The sequence below is a fragment of the Ambystoma mexicanum genome, chromosome 10, assembly GCF_040938575.1.
Source record: "Ambystoma mexicanum isolate Mex_15411 chromosome 10, UKY_AmexF1_1, whole genome shotgun sequence".
Lineage (NCBI taxonomy): Eukaryota > Metazoa > Chordata > Amphibia > Caudata > Ambystomatidae > Ambystoma > Ambystoma mexicanum.
In genome coordinates, this window is record NC_090932.1 from 1,432,144,028 (window position 1) to 1,432,163,186 (window position 19,159).

Sequence of the window (19,159 nt, forward strand, 5' to 3'; positions counted from 1 at the left end):
AAATATACTATGGTTTACTATGATTCCTATTGATACTTACAGTCCACTTTAATTTAAGATTTTGAACCGTCAAGGGCTCTGGTCATCACGGATCGGGTCTAAGGACAGCAGGGCACTTCTGGTGGAATTCGATCAGCTAAACTGGCACCTCGGACTGGATCGGCACCTTGGACTGGATTGGATGGGCCCTTCTGGTTGCTGGACACTGTAGATCAGTGTGATAGCGGGTTTCAGCAGGCAAGCCTTTATGGTAGCAAGCCAAACTGGATCAAAATTGCTTCTCTTAAGTTTTGGGATGGTTTCAGGATTTGGGCCTAGCCAAAAAGAAGTCCAGCAATGCTGAGGCCTAGGCTTTGCAAAGAAATCTAGAATCAGGAACAAGATGGAGAATTCAAGAACAGGGCACCACGCGGAAATATGGATGGAGTCAGGAATCAGTGTGTTTGTGTGTTGTGAGGTTCCCTTATTTATCCTGCCTAATTACATCGCTCAGTTTATGGTAGGGGCAGACTTACAACCCACACCCACAATATTGTGATTGGTCAAAGGCACAGTTTCCACCTTGCTTTTTGCTGGTTGGATGACAGAAAGGGCTGTCATGTTTTATGATGTGACTTGGAAACCTTCCATAGTTATTGGGACAGAAATTTTACTTTCCCACAAATACATATTTATGTACTTATGCCCTCTAAGAAAATCAGATACATAAAGTTTATATTTCGTGGGGCACATTTACATCCAATCACCCCTAGAACATGGGTACACAATATTAGATTTGCAGCATTAATAGTTTCTGAGCAATTAGTAATTTTTCATAACTTCAGTTCCTTACGCAGTAAGAAATCCTACCAAGTCTTCAAATGGCTAGCCTAAGTTCAGATTTATATGTATGTATTTTTCACTCGTTTACTTATTCTGGCTGCCAAGTTAAATGTCTTGAAGTTCAGTGGCAAATAAGCATTTTTTTTTTAAATCCAAAAATCACATGTCCGTTTTTTTTCTTCCTTCACAAGTGTGAGTAAATGGCAAGTCCTTTGAAGTTCAATGAGAAGCCTCTTCCTGGAGAGTGGAGCATCCTGCCCCTCCCCTGGAAGGATGAGTGTCCAGTCCTTCTAACGTCTTTGCCTGGGGCAAATACAAATGTCTAATGAGGTCCTTTGTCATGAGTATGCAAGGCCTCCCCACAGCAATTAGCCTTTCCTGCCATCAGTGAAGTGTCAATCTTTCCCAAGCTAAGGACTCTCATAGCAGATTTTTTTTTTTAAATAGTTAATTAACTCAAGACTGGGTTTTAACTTTGTTTCACCTAAATCTTTAATTTAAACATATAAAATGAACACAGTTTATAGGTGGATTTTTACATTAGCAATCCTTTGACATTTCTTAAAGAATTAAGCTTTTAAACAAAAACTTACTTTCACAAAAGGCGATTTTGCACTTCATTCATAAAAAGCACATCACACTGCTTTCTTTAAATCCGATTTTCTTATGCAGCACATACACCCTTTTATTCAGCATTAGGTCTTCCCTTGAGTGCTGGGATTGTTTGCAGTCTGGATACATGTATCCAGCCTTTGTTTAGAGTTTCTCTCTGCACAGCTAATTATGTTACTTGTTGCAATTTTAGCCGTGCTGTTCCCCGTGGAAGATTAAAACAAGGGTTCCTGGGCTGCTTTTTCATTAGATACATTTTATAGAGCTGTCAGTCAATAAGGCCCGGTTCCTCTGAGCCACACTGGATGATCCTGGGCATTGCAGCACCATTTTCATCTCAATGATTCAATGGATCTAGCGCCAAAAACAGCACTTTTTAAGGTGGCAAAGCTAACATTTTAAAAGGAATTTTTGTTTTTCAGCACCCTTCTGCTGCTTTGCTCCATGTTGAATGTAGCAGAGCCCACTGGCATGCTCCTGCAGTGAGAACTCTGTTTTTCACACCCCCTGACTGTGTGTGGCAGGGTGTGCAGCTTTTTCTGGCTGTGACCCAACGCAGTTTTGAAAATTATGGCACACACAGGAGTCAGGGCATCCATTTTAGGCTGTTTCTTTCACCATTTGGGAAGTGATGCAGTGGGGCACATTGGATTGGGTCAAAATATCCAACAAGGCCCATGTATGCCAACCTCTCAAATGTGGTGTCCAAGCTACTACTGCTTTTTTAACTGCAACCTGGCTTAGCAAGTGACCCAACACATCCTCTGCAATTTGCACACAGGTAATTAAATAGCACCCTCAGTTTGAACATGCATATATACAACTATTTTTCCTGGTCAGCGCTCAGTAAATAATGCATAATCACATTGCATGTCTACATTCCAACCTTTAATCATTATAGCACATAAGGTCAAACTAAGAAATGAGTAGCGGCTCATGAGGAATTGCAAGATAGGATCCGTGCCCAGCCCTCTACACTGCCACACCTGCACCAATCCCTTCCCCCCTGACCAGACAAGGGATCAGTCAAGTCTGTGCCTTATCTATGGACAAGAGTTTGTTTCACCCATAAACGGAGCAGTGGATCAAAAAAAGATGAATTTCCAGCCCTGTCACTCCCGAAAAAAACATGTATATATATCCGACCATTAAGGAACCCAAACAGTACCCCTAAATGACAAAGTAAATCAGACAATGTCTACAGCTAACAGTACATAGCAAAAGGTATCTCATACTTCAGATGCTTCTTCTGAGACAGCACTATTGACATTCCTAAAAGGACTGAGCTAATGTGTACACACACCTCCCACCACCGCACCTCCCAGCTAACCCCTCCCACCACCATCCCTCCCAGCTAGTCTGCCTCAAGACTACACTGGTCATGAGACGGTGCCTATGATACTGCCCTAATTACATGCCCCACACATGTGACAATGCAGCATTTACATTATTCACATGGCACCTTTAATGATGCACTACACACTCTCCACAGACTGCACCCAGTGGGGGTTGTTTGTAAAATATTGCTTTAAGCTTTGCACTTGGGACATAAGGTGTTATGATATTATAAGCTGATACATACTGATGGTTGATGCCATTTTCAGATACATCCGGCTGTCATGAGAACACTGCTGGATCTGGAGTTGGACGATACTGGCTGGATTTCTGCATGCTAGACTGGCACACAGCTTTGCAGGGACACTGCAGGAAGTGCTCATGGCTGAGACTGTGCCATCATTATGGGCACATTGAGGCCCTCCACTAAGGTCAGGCCACCTACTTCATATCCACAGAGGCACTGCTCTATGAGTGTTTGCAGATCTCTGCAATTTATTTGCAAAGTGTTAGACGTTTCAGCTGCACTCAAGATTATGCTGATCTTTTAGTTTATGTTAATACTAATGTACAGGCCCGTGCAAAGTGCAGGTTTTCACTGACACAGTAGGACAACTATATATCCTAAGGTTACAGCTCCCTCTACAGTTGACAACAGGCAAAGCTATGCCAATTGGCACTGTCTCTGTGTATCCTAAGGCAACAGCTCCCTCTAGCGGTGACAACGGGCAAAACTACTGCATCAGAAAAAAATACAGGGACAAACTTACATCTGGCCTTTTATTATATTGTTAGTTTGAAGAACCCGCAGAGACTGCAGAATGCTGCTGCCCTTCAGTGTTACTTAGACAATGCAGATCTGAGCATGTCACACTGGTTCGCAAACTACTGCACTGGCCACCTTCCGAGAGTCGGGTCTAATTGAAATCAATTTGTGGGGTTAATCTATGTTAATATGCTTTTATACTGTGCTAAATCCTCATTGGAACATGTTAGAGTGCCTAGGTTTGTCCGTGGAGTAGTGTTCTGTGCACCCAGCAGTGCTATTGATACCTTAGTCTGCTGGGGGAAGAAAATGATGAAGGGACAATGCCAGAATGGTACAGCAGGAAGTAAATGCTACAAACAAAGGGAGTTAGGGAGGAATTCAGCAGGGCGAGAATGTTTTTTTGATGGCATTGGTTGGATGTTTAGCTCATAGAACCTGTCATGGAATTATAACCTCGTTCATGTTGCAGATATAGATACCTTTTCAATCGCATAGTCACTTTGTTTTCTTCATTTCGCAGGCAAATTAAGGCAAATGGTTGACTGATAATTTCATGTGCAGATTGATACACTGTAGTATTCCCTGGCAGTTGCACCCAAGAGTTACAGATCGTCAGCAACAGTTCAGAGAAGCTCTGAAAACCTCCATCTTTCCCATTTACTCTTTCAGGAAGATGTCAGTATGCAAGGTGACCTATGGCCAATAGCATTGGGAAGTTGCACTCTGCATCGTGTTGATGCACTTTAGAAGCATTCATAACAGACCATAACATGAGAAATACTGTAAAACATATTTTATAAAAGCAAACAAACCGTACACCTTCCTAGAATTCACAAGTCCGAGAAGCACAGTATGTGCTTCCGGGGTAGGAGGCACTGTTACTAACCACGAACTGATAAGCACAACTTGACCTGCTTCCCATCACTTCCCAGCACTTCACCAGCTCTACAGCAAGCACAAGGAAGAGGAAAGCAACAGTGGGGATGGGATGGGGTGAAAGCGTTGTTTTCTGAATATCAATGGCATGGGTCAATGAAGGGTGGCTGTCGGTGGGGTGTTTTCCCCCGATAAGAAAACGGCATAGCAAGCCAAGAAAGGCCAGATGCATCACCATTAAGATGAAGATGTTGAGCACCTCGAGGTGTTTGAATCAGTTATCCGTAAAAACATTTGGTAATGTAGGTCGAGGTGTTTCTTAATGCTAAAAACAATATTTTGCACATTCGAGATTATTCAATCAATATTTGCACCGAAAATCCCCAGGAGTCGAAATCAGATTCAGTGGGAAATATTGTGAGAAGGAACAGTGCCCAACATTTAATCACAAAACCTTTAACCAAAAAATGCAGACAAAGAAAGCAGACTATTAAGTAAATGGAAACACCTAACTGCAGTTGAAACTGGGACCACAAGACTAAAAAAAGGAACATGTGATCTGTAGGTAGCACTTTGTCTTCTAATGATACTCTAGGGGCCTCATTACGAGTTTGGAGGCAGCCATGGTGCTATTAGCACCATGGCTGCCTCCAAACCGGGCTACATTACCGGGTTCCTGCAATGGGGACTTACCGGGTCATTCCGACATAGGCGGACCCGATAAGTCCTCCTTGCAGGAACCATTCCCCATTCCCATTTGAGCCCCCATAGGGCTCAATGGGAATGGGGAGGGAGGTAACAACGGGCACATTACACGTGTCCTGTTGTTACCTCCTTCTTCCCCTCGCGGGACCGGAGAAAGACATGTGGTTTTACCAGACGTCTGATCCGAGTCCCCAAAAGGGAACCTCGTAATCAGCCATGACAAAATGAAGGGGTCCGGTCCCATACCGGCCCCCTTCATTCCGTCAGCGCCAGGGTCGTAATGAGGCCCTAGATGTGGGATTTCACAAGGACACAATAATATGTAGATGGTTAACAGTGTAAATAAGTAGTGAACCTGTCTGAGTGACACATACCCATACCACTAGTGATTATGGCATATTCCATGATGCGATTAGACTCATTAAAGGTAGTAATGGTTACCTTGCTGGCTCCTGGCAAGAGATGCAGCTTTACATAGGGATCAGCTAATCCATTGGAGTCCATAGGTTTCAGGCCCTAGTGGGAAACAAAGGTTAAAAATGTTATAGGATTATCCTACGCATCCATATTGCACTTGTGAGCACTGATCATTCCTTTTTTAATACATTCGCAATGTCCCTTGTAATTCATAAAATTGTTATAAAGTTACAGTTCTGCCCTCTAATACAATATATTCAGCTTCAAAGATTTAAACCTTAATGCCCAAGGACAAAGATGTCTTATCTCTGGCAGCTATACTGCACTGGTCACTACTAATACTGCTACGACCTTCTCAACCAATATGCCTACTGGTACTATTGCTTCTACAACCACTTGCTACTACTTAAGCAGTAGGCACCGAGCAGGTGGGTATTGCGAGGGGCCTATTGCTCCAGCGTTTCGGAAAAGAAAAGAAAATGTTTTTAAAAAATGGCCACCGGGGAAGGGAAAATGAATTCCATTTTCCCTTTCCATGGCAGCCATTGAAAAAAAATAGAAAAAAGTAAACAAAACAAATGGCCGCCATGGACACGGGAGAAGGGACTACATGTAGTCCCTTCTTTCGTCCCATGTCACCCATTCAAAAAAGTAAACAAAAAAAATGGCTGCCATGGAAAGGAGAGAAGGGACTACGTGTAGTCCCTTCTTCCTTTCCAGACGGCCTGTCGCAGAACAGGAGCGGACGCGCTGGAGACAGTAGTCTTCCCAGCACGTCCACTCCAAAAATGGACTTCACTGAAGGTAAGTGGAAATGGGGGGTGGGGAGGGAAGTCTGTGGTTGGGGGAAGAGGGAGTGGAAGTGGGATGTGGGACACCACTTACCTCATTCCCCGGTGGGGGAAGATTGGGGCCCCCAGCTATGAGGCTGCTCAGATGCCCCCATTCCTAGCTTCCTCATTGGCTGAGAGGCTAACACCCCCCACTCCCGTCGGGTACTAATATGCTTTAGCAACACATATATCTACTACATCTAATACTACATTGACAACTACCACAACTATTGCTACAGTGACCCCTACTGCATTGTTCATTGAGCCTGTGAAGCAAGGCACATCTCTGTAAAGCAGGGCAGATGTTGAACACATTTAAATGTATAGAAATAACATTTCACATATGTTTCTCAGAGTAGGTAGATGAGGGCAAAATATTCCATCCACTGATGTAAAGCAGCCTCTGAGCATAATTAATTAAACAAAAATAGAGGTCCTAGTTGATATTGACACATCTCCCACATCCATGAATGTCCTTACTAAAATACACGAAAAAAGGAATAAAAAGGGATGTTTCTCTTGAAGAGATATTCAACAAATATATAGAGGCATGAACCCAGTGGTAAAGTTGAAGCAGCAGACTGTTCCCTTATGTGGACGTGACAAAGGGCAAACAATTTCAAATAACAAAGCAACCTGCTCGATACATTTGGTTTCACTAAACTGCACATTAGCAGCATGCCCGTGACGGAAACTGCACTGGGATGAATTCGCTTTAACACCAATTTGGTATTCAGAACCCACTAAGAATGGGAGTAAAATGGTGCTTTTATGGCCCACACCACAGGCAAATATGGCACACCCACCTTTTGGTAGCTCTGGTGGTAGTCAATGTCACTCATAGGAATTTCACAATGGGTAGTCCATAGGGCCTGCCAATGCGTAGGACATATTCCAGAAGTTATAAACAGCTCAGCAGACAGGGCAGCAGTGGCATCTCATGCAATGTTTCTTGCAAGACTATCGAGTTGACAGCTTTGTCTGTTTCCATTGAAGGGGAATATGGCCACCAGGCAACAACAGTGATAAGCAGAATCTTGGGTTGCTGCTGGTGTTGCTGCCCCCATCTTCCTAACCACCATTCCCATTAATCCCCGTCCTTTTCCCAAAGATACACCTCACATGCCCTGGACTGCTATGTCCAAGCCTGATTCTACATTGAAAATCTAAATTGAATGACAACAAGATTATAGATTACATTACACCAGGTGATCTTTCTGAGAAAGGTTACTCTAAAGTTGGGTTCCCGAGCAATCTACCAAACCCATTTGGCTATGTTGAATCGGTCTTCTTTTCTTCTTTTTCTGTGCTTTTTCGGTGCTTCTTTGAAGAATTTGAAATGTTTGTTTTGTTGGTAGGTCATACAGGCACAGGCTTCATCAGAATACTTGTCTGGAACCTCAAACTCAACCCCATGCTAAATCTGCCAAGATAGAAAGAAGAAATCCCAGATGGCCCAGATGGAAGGACAATCCAGTGGTCTCCGACAGGTGTCAATATGACGAAGAATTGCACAAGAGTCTTAAATAAATTCAATCCAAAACAAAAGTCACCCCCAAGACCTTGTGATGGAATCAAAGGCAGAGAAATTGGATTTTTGGTGGTAAAAGCTCTTCCACACTCCAACACATTGTACACTTCTGCCACTTAGCTCATACATCACTCACCAACCCAAACTTCCACTGCGCTCCCCTGGCCAGGCCACACTGCATTGCATTTTTTATACAGATCGCATATGACCCCTTCCTGCAAGCCATTTATGTTAGCCATAACATGCTGGAGATTGAGCATGGTCTTGTGTTTAGGAAAGACTAATGGGTGCTTGTCATGATGCAATTACCAGCACAAATGCAGAAAGGTCTCCCCACCCGCAAGTCCCTTTCCAACGTGGTGGCACCTTCCATGCCTGCGAGGCCCATGTAAACCTCCCTCAACGCAGCCAACTCCTCTCCTGCTCCCCACCTGTGCCTCATGTTCTCTTGGTGGCATCCATTATTAGCTCCCTCTCCCATCTTCACTTCCATTCCATTGGACACTTCCATGTGCAGGACACCAGCCACCACAGCCCCTTCCCTCTATACTCCTCTTTCCCATTTCCAGTTCCACATATATGTACCCTAGGCATGTCAGACGCCTTCACTGAAGCTGTAGCTAACCAAAATAGGAGTCCATTACTGTGAAAACTAATGCTGTCCCATACCTACATGGTGAAGCGTTCCCCATCCGTTAGCTAATACATGACCCTGCAGCAGGCATACTAGTGGTAAGCAGGAGCATGGGCAGGAAAGAAGTGAGTGCAGAGCCATGGTGCAGTACCTCACGCATGGGTAATACATGGCCCTGTTGCGGGCACACTGGAGGTGAGTACAGAAAAAGTAGTTGATTGCTGCACATTCATGATTGAATGAGGAGGCCAGTTTGTGGGGAAAAAAGTATATATGCTGTTTCTTTTCCTTAACTAATAGGCTGTTCTTAAATGCCAATGGGAACATTAAAGGGAGATAAACGGATAATCTTGTGTTCCTGCTTTGCATTTTACCTTTTAAATAGAGGTCCATCTGTAAGCTAAAAAAAGGATTATATTCCTCAACACTTTTTCAGAATGGAAAATCCAGCTAGCCCAACGGCCTTATGAAACAGCATTGTGCTGGTCAGCCTTTCTTTATTCTGTGGCTGGGATGGGATGATGCCAAGGGGAGATACAGTACTGTGAATGTTTAGAATTGTAGATAAGGTCCTTGACATGTCTTCCATACAATATCTCGGCTATGACATGTGGTGAGTATATGGAGAGTTTCCGCATCTTGCAACCTGTCCCAAGGGCTCCCTGACTTGCATACAATTTAATAATTTTACCCAGTGAGCGGTAAAGCTAAAAAAAGAACCTTGTGGTGATGAAGATGTCCTCTTGCACAAATAGGTGTTGCCAGTGATGGGTTCTTTCCAGAAAGAACTCTGACCCATCTGCCGTAACATCCCAAATCCCTATTTCAGGGCTTGCTCCTGCATGCTCGCTTTATTTATGGAAGCTGTGAAGACAGAACATGAAGATAATCCTGCTGCCACAGCAATATCCTCTTTAACAGTAATTCAGTTTTCTGGATTTTGCTGAACCATTCTTGAGTGACGTTAGCCAAGAAATGTCTCATCTGGAAATAACCATAGAAAGTCAACCAATGCAGGTTACAGTGTTTACACATGTGCTGAAATGACCTTTGGGATTCATCCCCTCACTGTTGCCCGATAGTCATGAACTCTACTCAATCCGAAGCTTCGCCCTTAATGCCCAATAACTCTTCTTGAAGAAACGATTATCTGTAATTGTATCAAATGCTGCTCAGTTTGCCATTGTAAATATTTGAAGGCCCGCCCAATTCCAATTTGATTATATTTAACATAATTGGCTTTCTTCTGGAAAATGTGGAATTCATGGAATTAAATATTCCTGGTGTTTTGAGCACAGGCACATTGTGATCGGTCTGAAAACATACAACACCTTAGAGAGGTTTTATTGATTAAATAGATTCTGCCAGTTAGTAAAATTGGACTTCCAGAGTGCCTATTTCAAAGGTTTGGGAATTCTATCATGGTTCGATCAACAGATGAATGAGTGCAAGTTTCACCCAAGGGTTTGTTACTAATCTGGATACAGGGCCTTACACCCCAGTGATGTCGTAAGTGCTGTTTTCTGATTTAGGTTAGGGTCTGATCACCAGGTGTCTGCTTGATCCTACATGGCATAAACGATACTCAACATTCCACACCAAAGTTTTGGTGACTGTGGCTTGAATGCGTGTGAAAACAGCATGACCAGTGTGGGGAACGAAGTTCAGGGAGGCTTTGCTTGAATGAGTTGCATCTTTAGGAAAAAAATGGGAAGAGGGTTAGGGAACAATGCATGGACATTTCAAGGGAGCATGTGGGCCGTGGTACCTTGGGATGTGTTTTCTCTTATGAGCTGTTCACTTTGTCTGTGAACACCAGAGCATCCAAAATATAGATGAGCACTTATACTATTTTATGAGATTATTGCTAGAAACTTGTGAAGACCCTTATAAGGTTTATTGTAGGAGGTGCCAAAGATAAACTCTTTATGTTAATTTAGATTTGTAAAATCACAGAGTCCTAGAAGCATCAAGCACTCTACTATTGGTCATGGACAGTTTTAACTAGATGTTGCGCCTTGATTACCAACTTTTCTGACAAGTGTTTTAAGCTACCCCTCTCTACAGGGCAAGAGTTTTGGTTTCTGGCTAGTTGGCTCGGTAAGAGGGCGGCTCCTCTAACTTTAATCTAGGGGCAATTGTACTGCCTCCAAACTCGCTGTTCTGGATACTCTCTTCAGGTCTCTGTAACAATCCCATTCCTGAGGGACCCTTCTTTGTTTATATTCAATGGCTATATGGTTCCTTACTGAGCTCATTACTTTATTGCATGCTCATGCCTTTTTTGTGCACTGCAATGTGCCACCAGTTATGCAGCTTAACTGCAGTAGCTTTACTCTCTGAGACAGAGCCTCTGCGTTATAGTTTCTCTCTTTAAGCTTTTGACCTGTCAGGACCTTTCCTGGCTATTCAATGCCTCCTTCTCTTTCTCCTTATATTTCTCCATCTGCTACTTTCTTCCCATATTTCCTGAATGTTCTCCTTCTTCTCTCCTCCTATACCACCCCCACCTCCTGATGTTTTTATTCTACATTACCTGACCCCCCCCCCCCGGTTCCCCTCCTCATGTTACCTCTTCCCTTTTTTGGATGTTTCTGGTCCTGTTTCGCCATCTCTTCCTCGTGATACCTCTCTGCCTGCCCATGATATGACTTCTCCTCCTTTTTCTGCGTGTCTCACCACATCCGCTTCGCCTGACATGTCTTTACCTCATTCTGATATCCCAAGATTTCCCGAGATATCAGAATGAGTGACATTACCTAGGAATTCGGCAATTTGATCAAGTAGATTTGAGTGTTGTGACAAAGTGACCTGTCTGTCTCTTAGGGTAAGGGATGGGGTGACCAGAGTGGCCAGCCAGGGCCAACTGTTAGGTGATGCAGGAGCCAGGGGTTCTGTGAGGTTGGGACCCCTGGTCCACTGCATCTAACTTTCGTCTTGTGGCAGGGACTTGTCACTTGCTACTACCAATGAACACTGTCACTTTAAGCGACCTGTCAACATGCATATGCTTATGTGACTGGTTATACTTTGTTTCTAGTTTGGTTTACCCTTGAAAGTATGTGGGTGCAAGACACTCTGTGTGCTGGATCTGATAACTAATATATGGGGTCATGCTGCATCTCTTTAACAATTGAGGATATGATACCCAGGAATTATCTTGCGTTTCAGTATTGTATGAGGTAACATAATAAAGGTATTAGGGTCTTGAGCAAGGTGATGATAATAACGTCATCAATACTGAATCACAAGAGGGTTCCTGGGTGTCATATCCTAACGTATTAAGCATATGGAGTAGGAAGAGTCCCACAGGGCCTCAGATGGTGTGTTTCCTAATTTTGAGGAAGATGCAGGGAGTGCCAAATGGAATGGTAAGCAATCATGAATCAGACTTCGAAAACATTGATGCAATTATTAATTACACATGCAACGAAGGTGCATGCAAGACTAGAGGAAGAGATTGATGCACTTGTTATGGAAATAGAAACAATAGATAGACAAGAGCAAATCAAGAAGAAATTCAATACATGATTGACCTAGCAAGCAGTTGTGCCTACAGAATATGCAAAACATAGAGGGAATGCTTCTTAATAAACTAGGAGTCTCACAGGACAGGCGGTTATTGTCTTGGGTGACTAACTCTAACATGCCAGAAGAAAACACAATAACAGATATAGAGGAACAACATAATGTCCATAGCATATGTAAAGCCTCACTGCGGCAGACTAACAGACAAATAAAGGAAGGGTGTGGCATTACCTACTGAGTAATATGGGATGCTAATACAGAATGGGCGATGTGACGGTGACTGCCCTGGAGAATACACCAGGGTTTCCAACTATTGCCTTTCCACTTTGGACTATATTTATAAAAACATTGGCTGTTATTAAAGGATCACTGAATTAAAAGTGCTTGAACAACATTTCCACAGAGTGTCTAAATGGCTGTCACAAGAAGACAGCTGGGTAGAATAACGTGCTCCGATTGGACTGGCTGGAATCAACAGATGGTCCAACTCGATCAAATGGAATGCCCCCAACCTTAGACAAGCCATTACATTCATAGAAACGTATGGTCTATCCTGGGCCATTCAAATTGAGGAATTAGTCCTTCTCCAAACGGAGGTGAACAGCAACAAGGAGCTGCTGGTGAACATTATATCTAACTATGAAAATCTATTGAAAAACCTTACGAACATCGTTGGGTTCAATAGAAAACCATGAAGACATGACAAATAGTGCCATGGATCAAAAAATACAAGTGGAAGAAAAGGTCCTCAGGAAAGATCTGAGAAAGCTACTTAAAAGGTACATTTGGACATTAATAACAAAACTAGTCTTCTTAATATAAGAAATACTGCGTACAGCCTTTATGTAAAACAGAGCACTGGCAAGGGTTAATTGAAGAAATGAGAACCAACTCAGACGTTTCTGGACATCGGTGAATGGAGACAGCCATGGTCCTAAGTTACTGGTAGGGGTGTCCTGCAAGAGTTGGGTAACTTACATCAATGAAGGTATTGGTACAGTACCGGCACGCATTGTGTTACTGGATCTGACCATGACTAGCTGGAGATACAATAACACTATACAAGATAGAATTAAGATCGTCTGCAGTAACTCCCATGCTCCAGGCCCAGATGGGGTGTGTAATAAGCTACTGAAAGATAGCAAGGAAATATGGGGAAGTATATTACATTAATTGCTCAAAAATATGAGCCAGACTGGACTGATCCCAGACTCCTGGTAAAGCAGCATCACCATCCAAGTATACAAGTGTGGCTTGCATACACTTCCATCTAGCTACCAGATCCTGGCAATGTTGTACGCACCCGCTAAGATCTTTGGCAAAGTCCTATTAAAAGAACTAACAAAATTGGATAATAGAGAACAAAACTATACCTAATAATCAGAAGGGATTTAGGAGCAGCCAATCCACTCTGGCAAACCTTGTGTCATTAGTCACCATAGTGGAACATGGGAGACCCAGATACAAGCAGGCAAAAGGTAAGTATGTGTGGGTAGGACCCTTGTGTGTGCACTACTGCCACAAAATTGGGATTGAATGGCCAGCTGCGTGGACAGAGTCAAAAGGGCACACCCAGAAGCACCCTAGCAAATTAAGACAAAAAAAAGGGATAGATGACTGGCCTAACGCGCTCTGACAAGTGTGAATCAAAACTAGAACATGATCTCAAATACAACTGGTATACACAATGCTAAATTAGCAGGTTTCTTTTAATGATTTCAGGGTGACGAGGTCAGAGTCATACCAAGAATTGCACTTGGCTTTGGGCTTCAAGCGGATCCTCATGACAGGGGCAAGAGCATCACGAGTGTCAGAAATAGAGGAGAATAGCATAGACAGGGCTGTGTCAGGATGTGAATCAGCCAGGAGTTGAAGGGGGGGGGAGAAGGTGGCGGTGAAAGCCTCAGCTGAAACACGCTTCATGGGTTGGATGTCCGAGAAGGTAGGTGGCAGTGTTGGGGTAGGCTTGGCCTGGGGGGGAAGAGAGGGAGAGATGAGAGGAGAGGAGGGAATGATCACTCCAGGAGAGAGGAGTGGTCAGCGGGATAGAGAGGGGGAGGTCAGAGGAGATATAACATCAAGTGTGTGCCCTGCAGAGTAAGTTGGGCCAGAGGGGAGGATAGAAAGGAAGAGGGACTCACAGAGGTCACGAAAGAGTACAGAGGAGGAACAAGGAGAGTGGTTGAGGCCAGGAGGGAGGAGGGAGAGGTCCGCCAACTCGGAGAGAAATTAGGTGATCTGACCAGGAGGCCAGTAGATAGTAGCCACGGTAAGAGAGCGGCTAGGAGAGAGAGAAAGCCTGCAGACAAGTCATTCGAAAGAGGAGTAAGTCTGCATGGGAATGATAGAGGCAGTTATCCACTCAGGAAAGATCAGGGCTACAACCCCTCTGGCCTGTGTGGATCTAGGTCTGGAGAGGATTTTGTAGCCATCAGGGAGAAGAGTGTCAAAGCTCATAAAAGAGATGGCCGTGAACCATGTCTCAGTAAGATCGAGGTCATGTTCTTCCTGGTGGTGGCAGATGTCAGAGGAGTGTTTGAAAGCAGAGCGAGAGTTGAGAGTGGCAAGATGAAGAAGTTTTCCAGTCTTAAAGACGTTCTGAGGAGGGATACAAATTAGAGGTACACCTGCAGAGGTGAAGAAGGAGCCCGGGGTGGGGCAGAAGATGAGGGAAGAGAGGGCAAGGTAGCCGAAGGTGGTGAGGAGGGGACAGCAGGAGATGAAAGTAAGGTGATGAGGGTCAAGGGAAGCGTCTATCAAAGAGGAGGAGATTGGCCTGAGGGCCTTGGACCATGACGGTTCCATTAAGGTAGATATTAATGATGACTTTACAGGAGTCGAAGGGAGCCATGAGAGCTTCCCAGCGGGTGCCACCATTAATGGGAGAGGAGGAGACAGGGCAGAGCACAGAGATCCTATGAAGACTCCATAGATCCGGCGAAGGAACGACAAAGAGGATGTCAGTGAGGGTCTCTGTCTGGAGGAAGCGCTGGAATAGGTGTTAGCAATAGGGAGACCAGGGTTGGAGGCCAAGATATCCTTTTTGAACTTCTTTCTACCAGACTTAGTGAGAAGGGAGGGATAGTCAATGGAGAAGCAGTTGGAGAACATTGAAGAAACAGAACGCGCCATGGGTGTGGAAGCGTGGAAACGAAAAGGGGGGAGTCAAACGGGGGTGGGAGTGGAAAGCAGGTAGGACTAGAGAAAAGAGAACAGAGAAATCACTGGGCCAACAAGTTATAGAGAGGCACAATAGAAGTGAAGTACAAAGCAATTTAGCAAAAACACTCCAAGATTTGACTCTTATCCCAAAAGCAAAACACAGCAAGATTTGTTAATGTACAATTTGGGATGCTAGCAAACAGTGTAGAAATGCATGCTATTCAGAATGTAAACATGGGAGAAACAAGCAGCAAGGACAGTAGAAGCTTGAAAGGTGGGGACTAACCGATATAGATTACACAAAACCAATGATTGTAACTGCACTATGGTTAGTAACTCTAAATGATTTGAAAAGCAATTATTTTAATGAATTGTATTGTGATGTGCGAATAATAATTGAAAAAAAGAAACATTAAATGAGAAGAAGCCATTTGAAGCAAGCCACACGTGCCATAGCACCACCCAGTCATCATAACTGGAAGTTCACCCCCAGTTGAGAGCCACATTAGCAAGGCACTATTTCAGCCAAGTTACACATCTGTGACTTGGCGGAAAAGGTTTATTCAACTTTCATATTTCAGCTGAAAGGGTTTTTTCAAAACGTTTTGAAACCGTCATAACGTTTAGGGTGTATTCTCCCTAAAAAGTCACAAACAGATGCAAGTACACTTTTCATTGGATCAGTGGCAAACATATGGAACTAAAAAAAAACAGTGCATTTCCCAATGTTAACAGCTCAATACCCCCCTCGCTGCCCCCCTCCCACCATTTCCTTGCTTCCACTCCTCCTTCCTCTTCACACCCCACCACTGGAACACCCATCTCTGATACCACCAACCACATATATTGACGTCGTCCTCAAACACCATCTACATCTGAAAGGGTGACATTCTTGCACCCCGTGCACTCTTGGCCCTGAGGTATGCATGTTGACAGCGCCTTGTAAGTAACTCACACTGGTCTCATGTGTGCTTGTTTTATGTCCCCAGTTCATTTGCTACCCTTCACCTATCTTCACCACTGTGCATTGCTCAAAATTCTATTGTAAGGCCCTGACTCCCACATCTATCTCTCTAGGTAATTCTTGTTGAAATACAATGTCCTCAAAAAACTCAAAATCAAATTATAAATAGAAATGGTAAGTCAGCTGTGAGTTCCACAGATCGCCTGGGGATAACAGCATGCCTTAATTGGTTTATTCTGGTTGACATGAACAATGGGGCTCACGGGTTGACATCATTAGACCAAATGGAGAAGAAAAAAAACCAGGAAACAGGCCATCTCTTGGGGGAGGAAGGGTAGCTCACGGGCAACACGTTTGTCTTGGAAACATTACAACACAGCACAACAGGTTCGAATCCCGGTCTCATGCTTAGAAACCACTGGCTGGTATTAAGCACGTTATAAAAGAACAATTATAATCGCTCTGCCCCTCCCTAATGGAACACAATCACGGTGGGAATGTGGACTGCAGCAATGCTGTTGCAGTTCAGGAAAGAACTCTAGACGTTACTCTTCAGTCGGTAGCTATGTGTGACCTAGGCTCCTTGCATTCCCGCATCACATCCCACCGCCATGGCTGGAACATACAATTCCACATATTGTTCCCACCCCTCTTTACCGCCATCAATGAATGGCATGTGCATGCTTCCCGCTAAGGATAGCTCAGGGGCAGCGCCTTTGTCTTGGAAGCAACACACACAACGCGGCGCAACACAGGTTTGAATCCCGATCCCACGCTTAGAAACCACTCACTGGTATTTAGCGCGTTATAGATGAACAATAAAATAAATAAATACCTTCAATGACACATACAGCGCCCTAGCTAGGTTCATGGTAAGTAAAGCCCCCATAAAAGAAATAGGTTGTCATGACAGGTCAAGGCTTGTGGGGCTGCAACAGGTGGGCAGAGTTATATTCCTTTTGGCACGGGGGCGATTAAGCTGGGAGCTTAGCTTTTGACTATGAGAGAGGCATTCTCTTGGTTCTAAACATTGCGTTCACCTCCTGGGAAGGACTCATTATAGCTATACCTGCATTATTATTTCTCACAAAATGGCCTTTAAAAAGTCAACTCACAATAGAACACAGTAGCAGTGCTGTCTCCTGCTACTGACAATTAATATTTGCTGCTTTAGCGATGTAATTTAGGTTCCGTTTTTTGACGTTCAGCCTGTTAAAACCCTGACTAGAATGAGGGCGAAGGAAAGATTGTCAGCGTGTGACATACTTTCGATAATTGTGTTCTCTTTGCAGCCGGAAGCAGGGGTGGGTGAGTCAGCTGGCCCGCTGTTCTGATTAGGGCACATACCTGGGTGACCTGGATCTGAGAAGAATGGACGAGCTTCTGACTCAGGAGTGACTCAGTTCCTCCTCCGAGTGCTGAGGCAGGCCGGAGTGGTCCTGTGCCTCTCCCAAAGGCCAACCTTACCTGCCCAGAAGTTGACCAGTCTGATGGCCTGTGTAGGCAACCGCAATTCACCACTCAGGGTTATCCATTCAGCATTTTAATATTTGAAACATAAGAGACTCATTATGCAATTTTTTATTTCCTGCCAAAGCCCACTAATTGTGCGCTGCTGGACATTCACTTGCTATGCATGCTCCAGCAGCATAGCAGCAAAATGCACTAATGCAATACATATGCATTTATGATGAGAGTGGGAGAAGATTTATACAAATACCACATAGCTGCTTGGTACCATAACCTCTATAAAAACCCGCCAAAAAACGAATTCACGAATGTGTAAACTTATATTGTATGGCCTTATTCTAGCCATCACACAGGGCTATTTGCTGAGGTGTGTGTAGGGGCTAGGGGTATGAATATAATTAGAGAGCATTTGGGGTGGGAGTATTTCTAAGGAGAGGCATTTCGGGTAGGCAGTAAAAGGCAGGCCATTGTCTTCCTTGTGGGCTCAGGGGCTTGCAGGACGCTAGATTTACCACCTAGCATTTGTCCATGCCTAGCTTGCATGCAGGAATTTGAAATACCACTGTTGCTTCTGAGTAGCAGGTTGAGATGATTGGGGTTCAGAGCGTGGTTCCAGGACCTTAAAATGACCTGCTCTACGCCTGTGTTTGAATCCCCTGTAGATCGGCTGATGGCTCATATGAAAGATGGCCGATCCGAGGTTCTCGACTCATAATGGAAGGCCAGCTTCTGCCGTTATCCTGGAATCTAGCTCCAGGGGGACTTGACCACATTGCACACGACTTTGCAATTGATTCTAGAGTCCTTCAGGTGCCACTGAAGTCCTTTAAAAATATGTTTTTGAAAACGTGTTTTTAAGATTAAAATTTAAATTGGAAATCTGATTTTGCGCAGCCAGTCATTTAAAGCAGGTGCATGCAGAGTAGTTTACGGTGCTCCAGCATTGCGCGACCAGGGCAATTGCCAGCTTCACTCACAGCAATACAAGCTTGCTGACACCCCGTTACAGACTATGTGGGGGGGTCTTCAAGCCAACATGTCCTGCGATCTCGGCCAAATTTCTTTTTAAGAGCAGCGAGCTGTGTCGTGTTGCATGGGCAGGGAGTGCCTGGATCCTACACCTTCGACCAGGGACGTAATTTCACCAAAATTCCAGGGGTAGCGGAAGTGACATCAAATGACCCTTGACCTCTGATGGCATCACAGGAAGTGATGTAAACAAGGATAGGATAAGGAACATTTTTTTTATTGTTTATAATAAATTCCAACAGAATAATGGAAGCAAGAAAAAGAAAAAGGAAAAAAAAGGAAACCTAAAAGCAAATAAGGAAAAAAGAACAAAAAGAAAAAATTAGGAGACCCAACATAACAGGAATAAAACAGTAAATATTTCCTGTAAAATTAAGCTGTTGTCCCCAATTGCAAATTGAATTTGCAGTAATATGACAAACTAAAAGTGCATCAGTGGAAACCAGATTAAATGCACTACTTGTTGCCAATC

The 19,159-nt window shown here is 43.9% G+C and overlaps 1 protein-coding gene across 2 annotated transcripts in view; it reads right to left on the reverse strand.

The window, feature by feature from the left end:
- RPH3A (rabphilin 3A) overlaps positions 1–19,159 on the reverse strand; it is a 1,455,977-nt gene that overhangs the window by 302,916 nt on the left and 1,133,902 nt on the right. For both annotated transcript variants that reach the window (XM_069619488.1, XM_069619489.1), the window contains one exon: positions 5,561–5,635. In XM_069619488.1, coding sequence (XP_069475589.1) covers positions 5,561–5,635 — 75 coding nt within the window. The remainder of the gene's footprint in view (positions 1–5,560; positions 5,636–19,159) is intronic.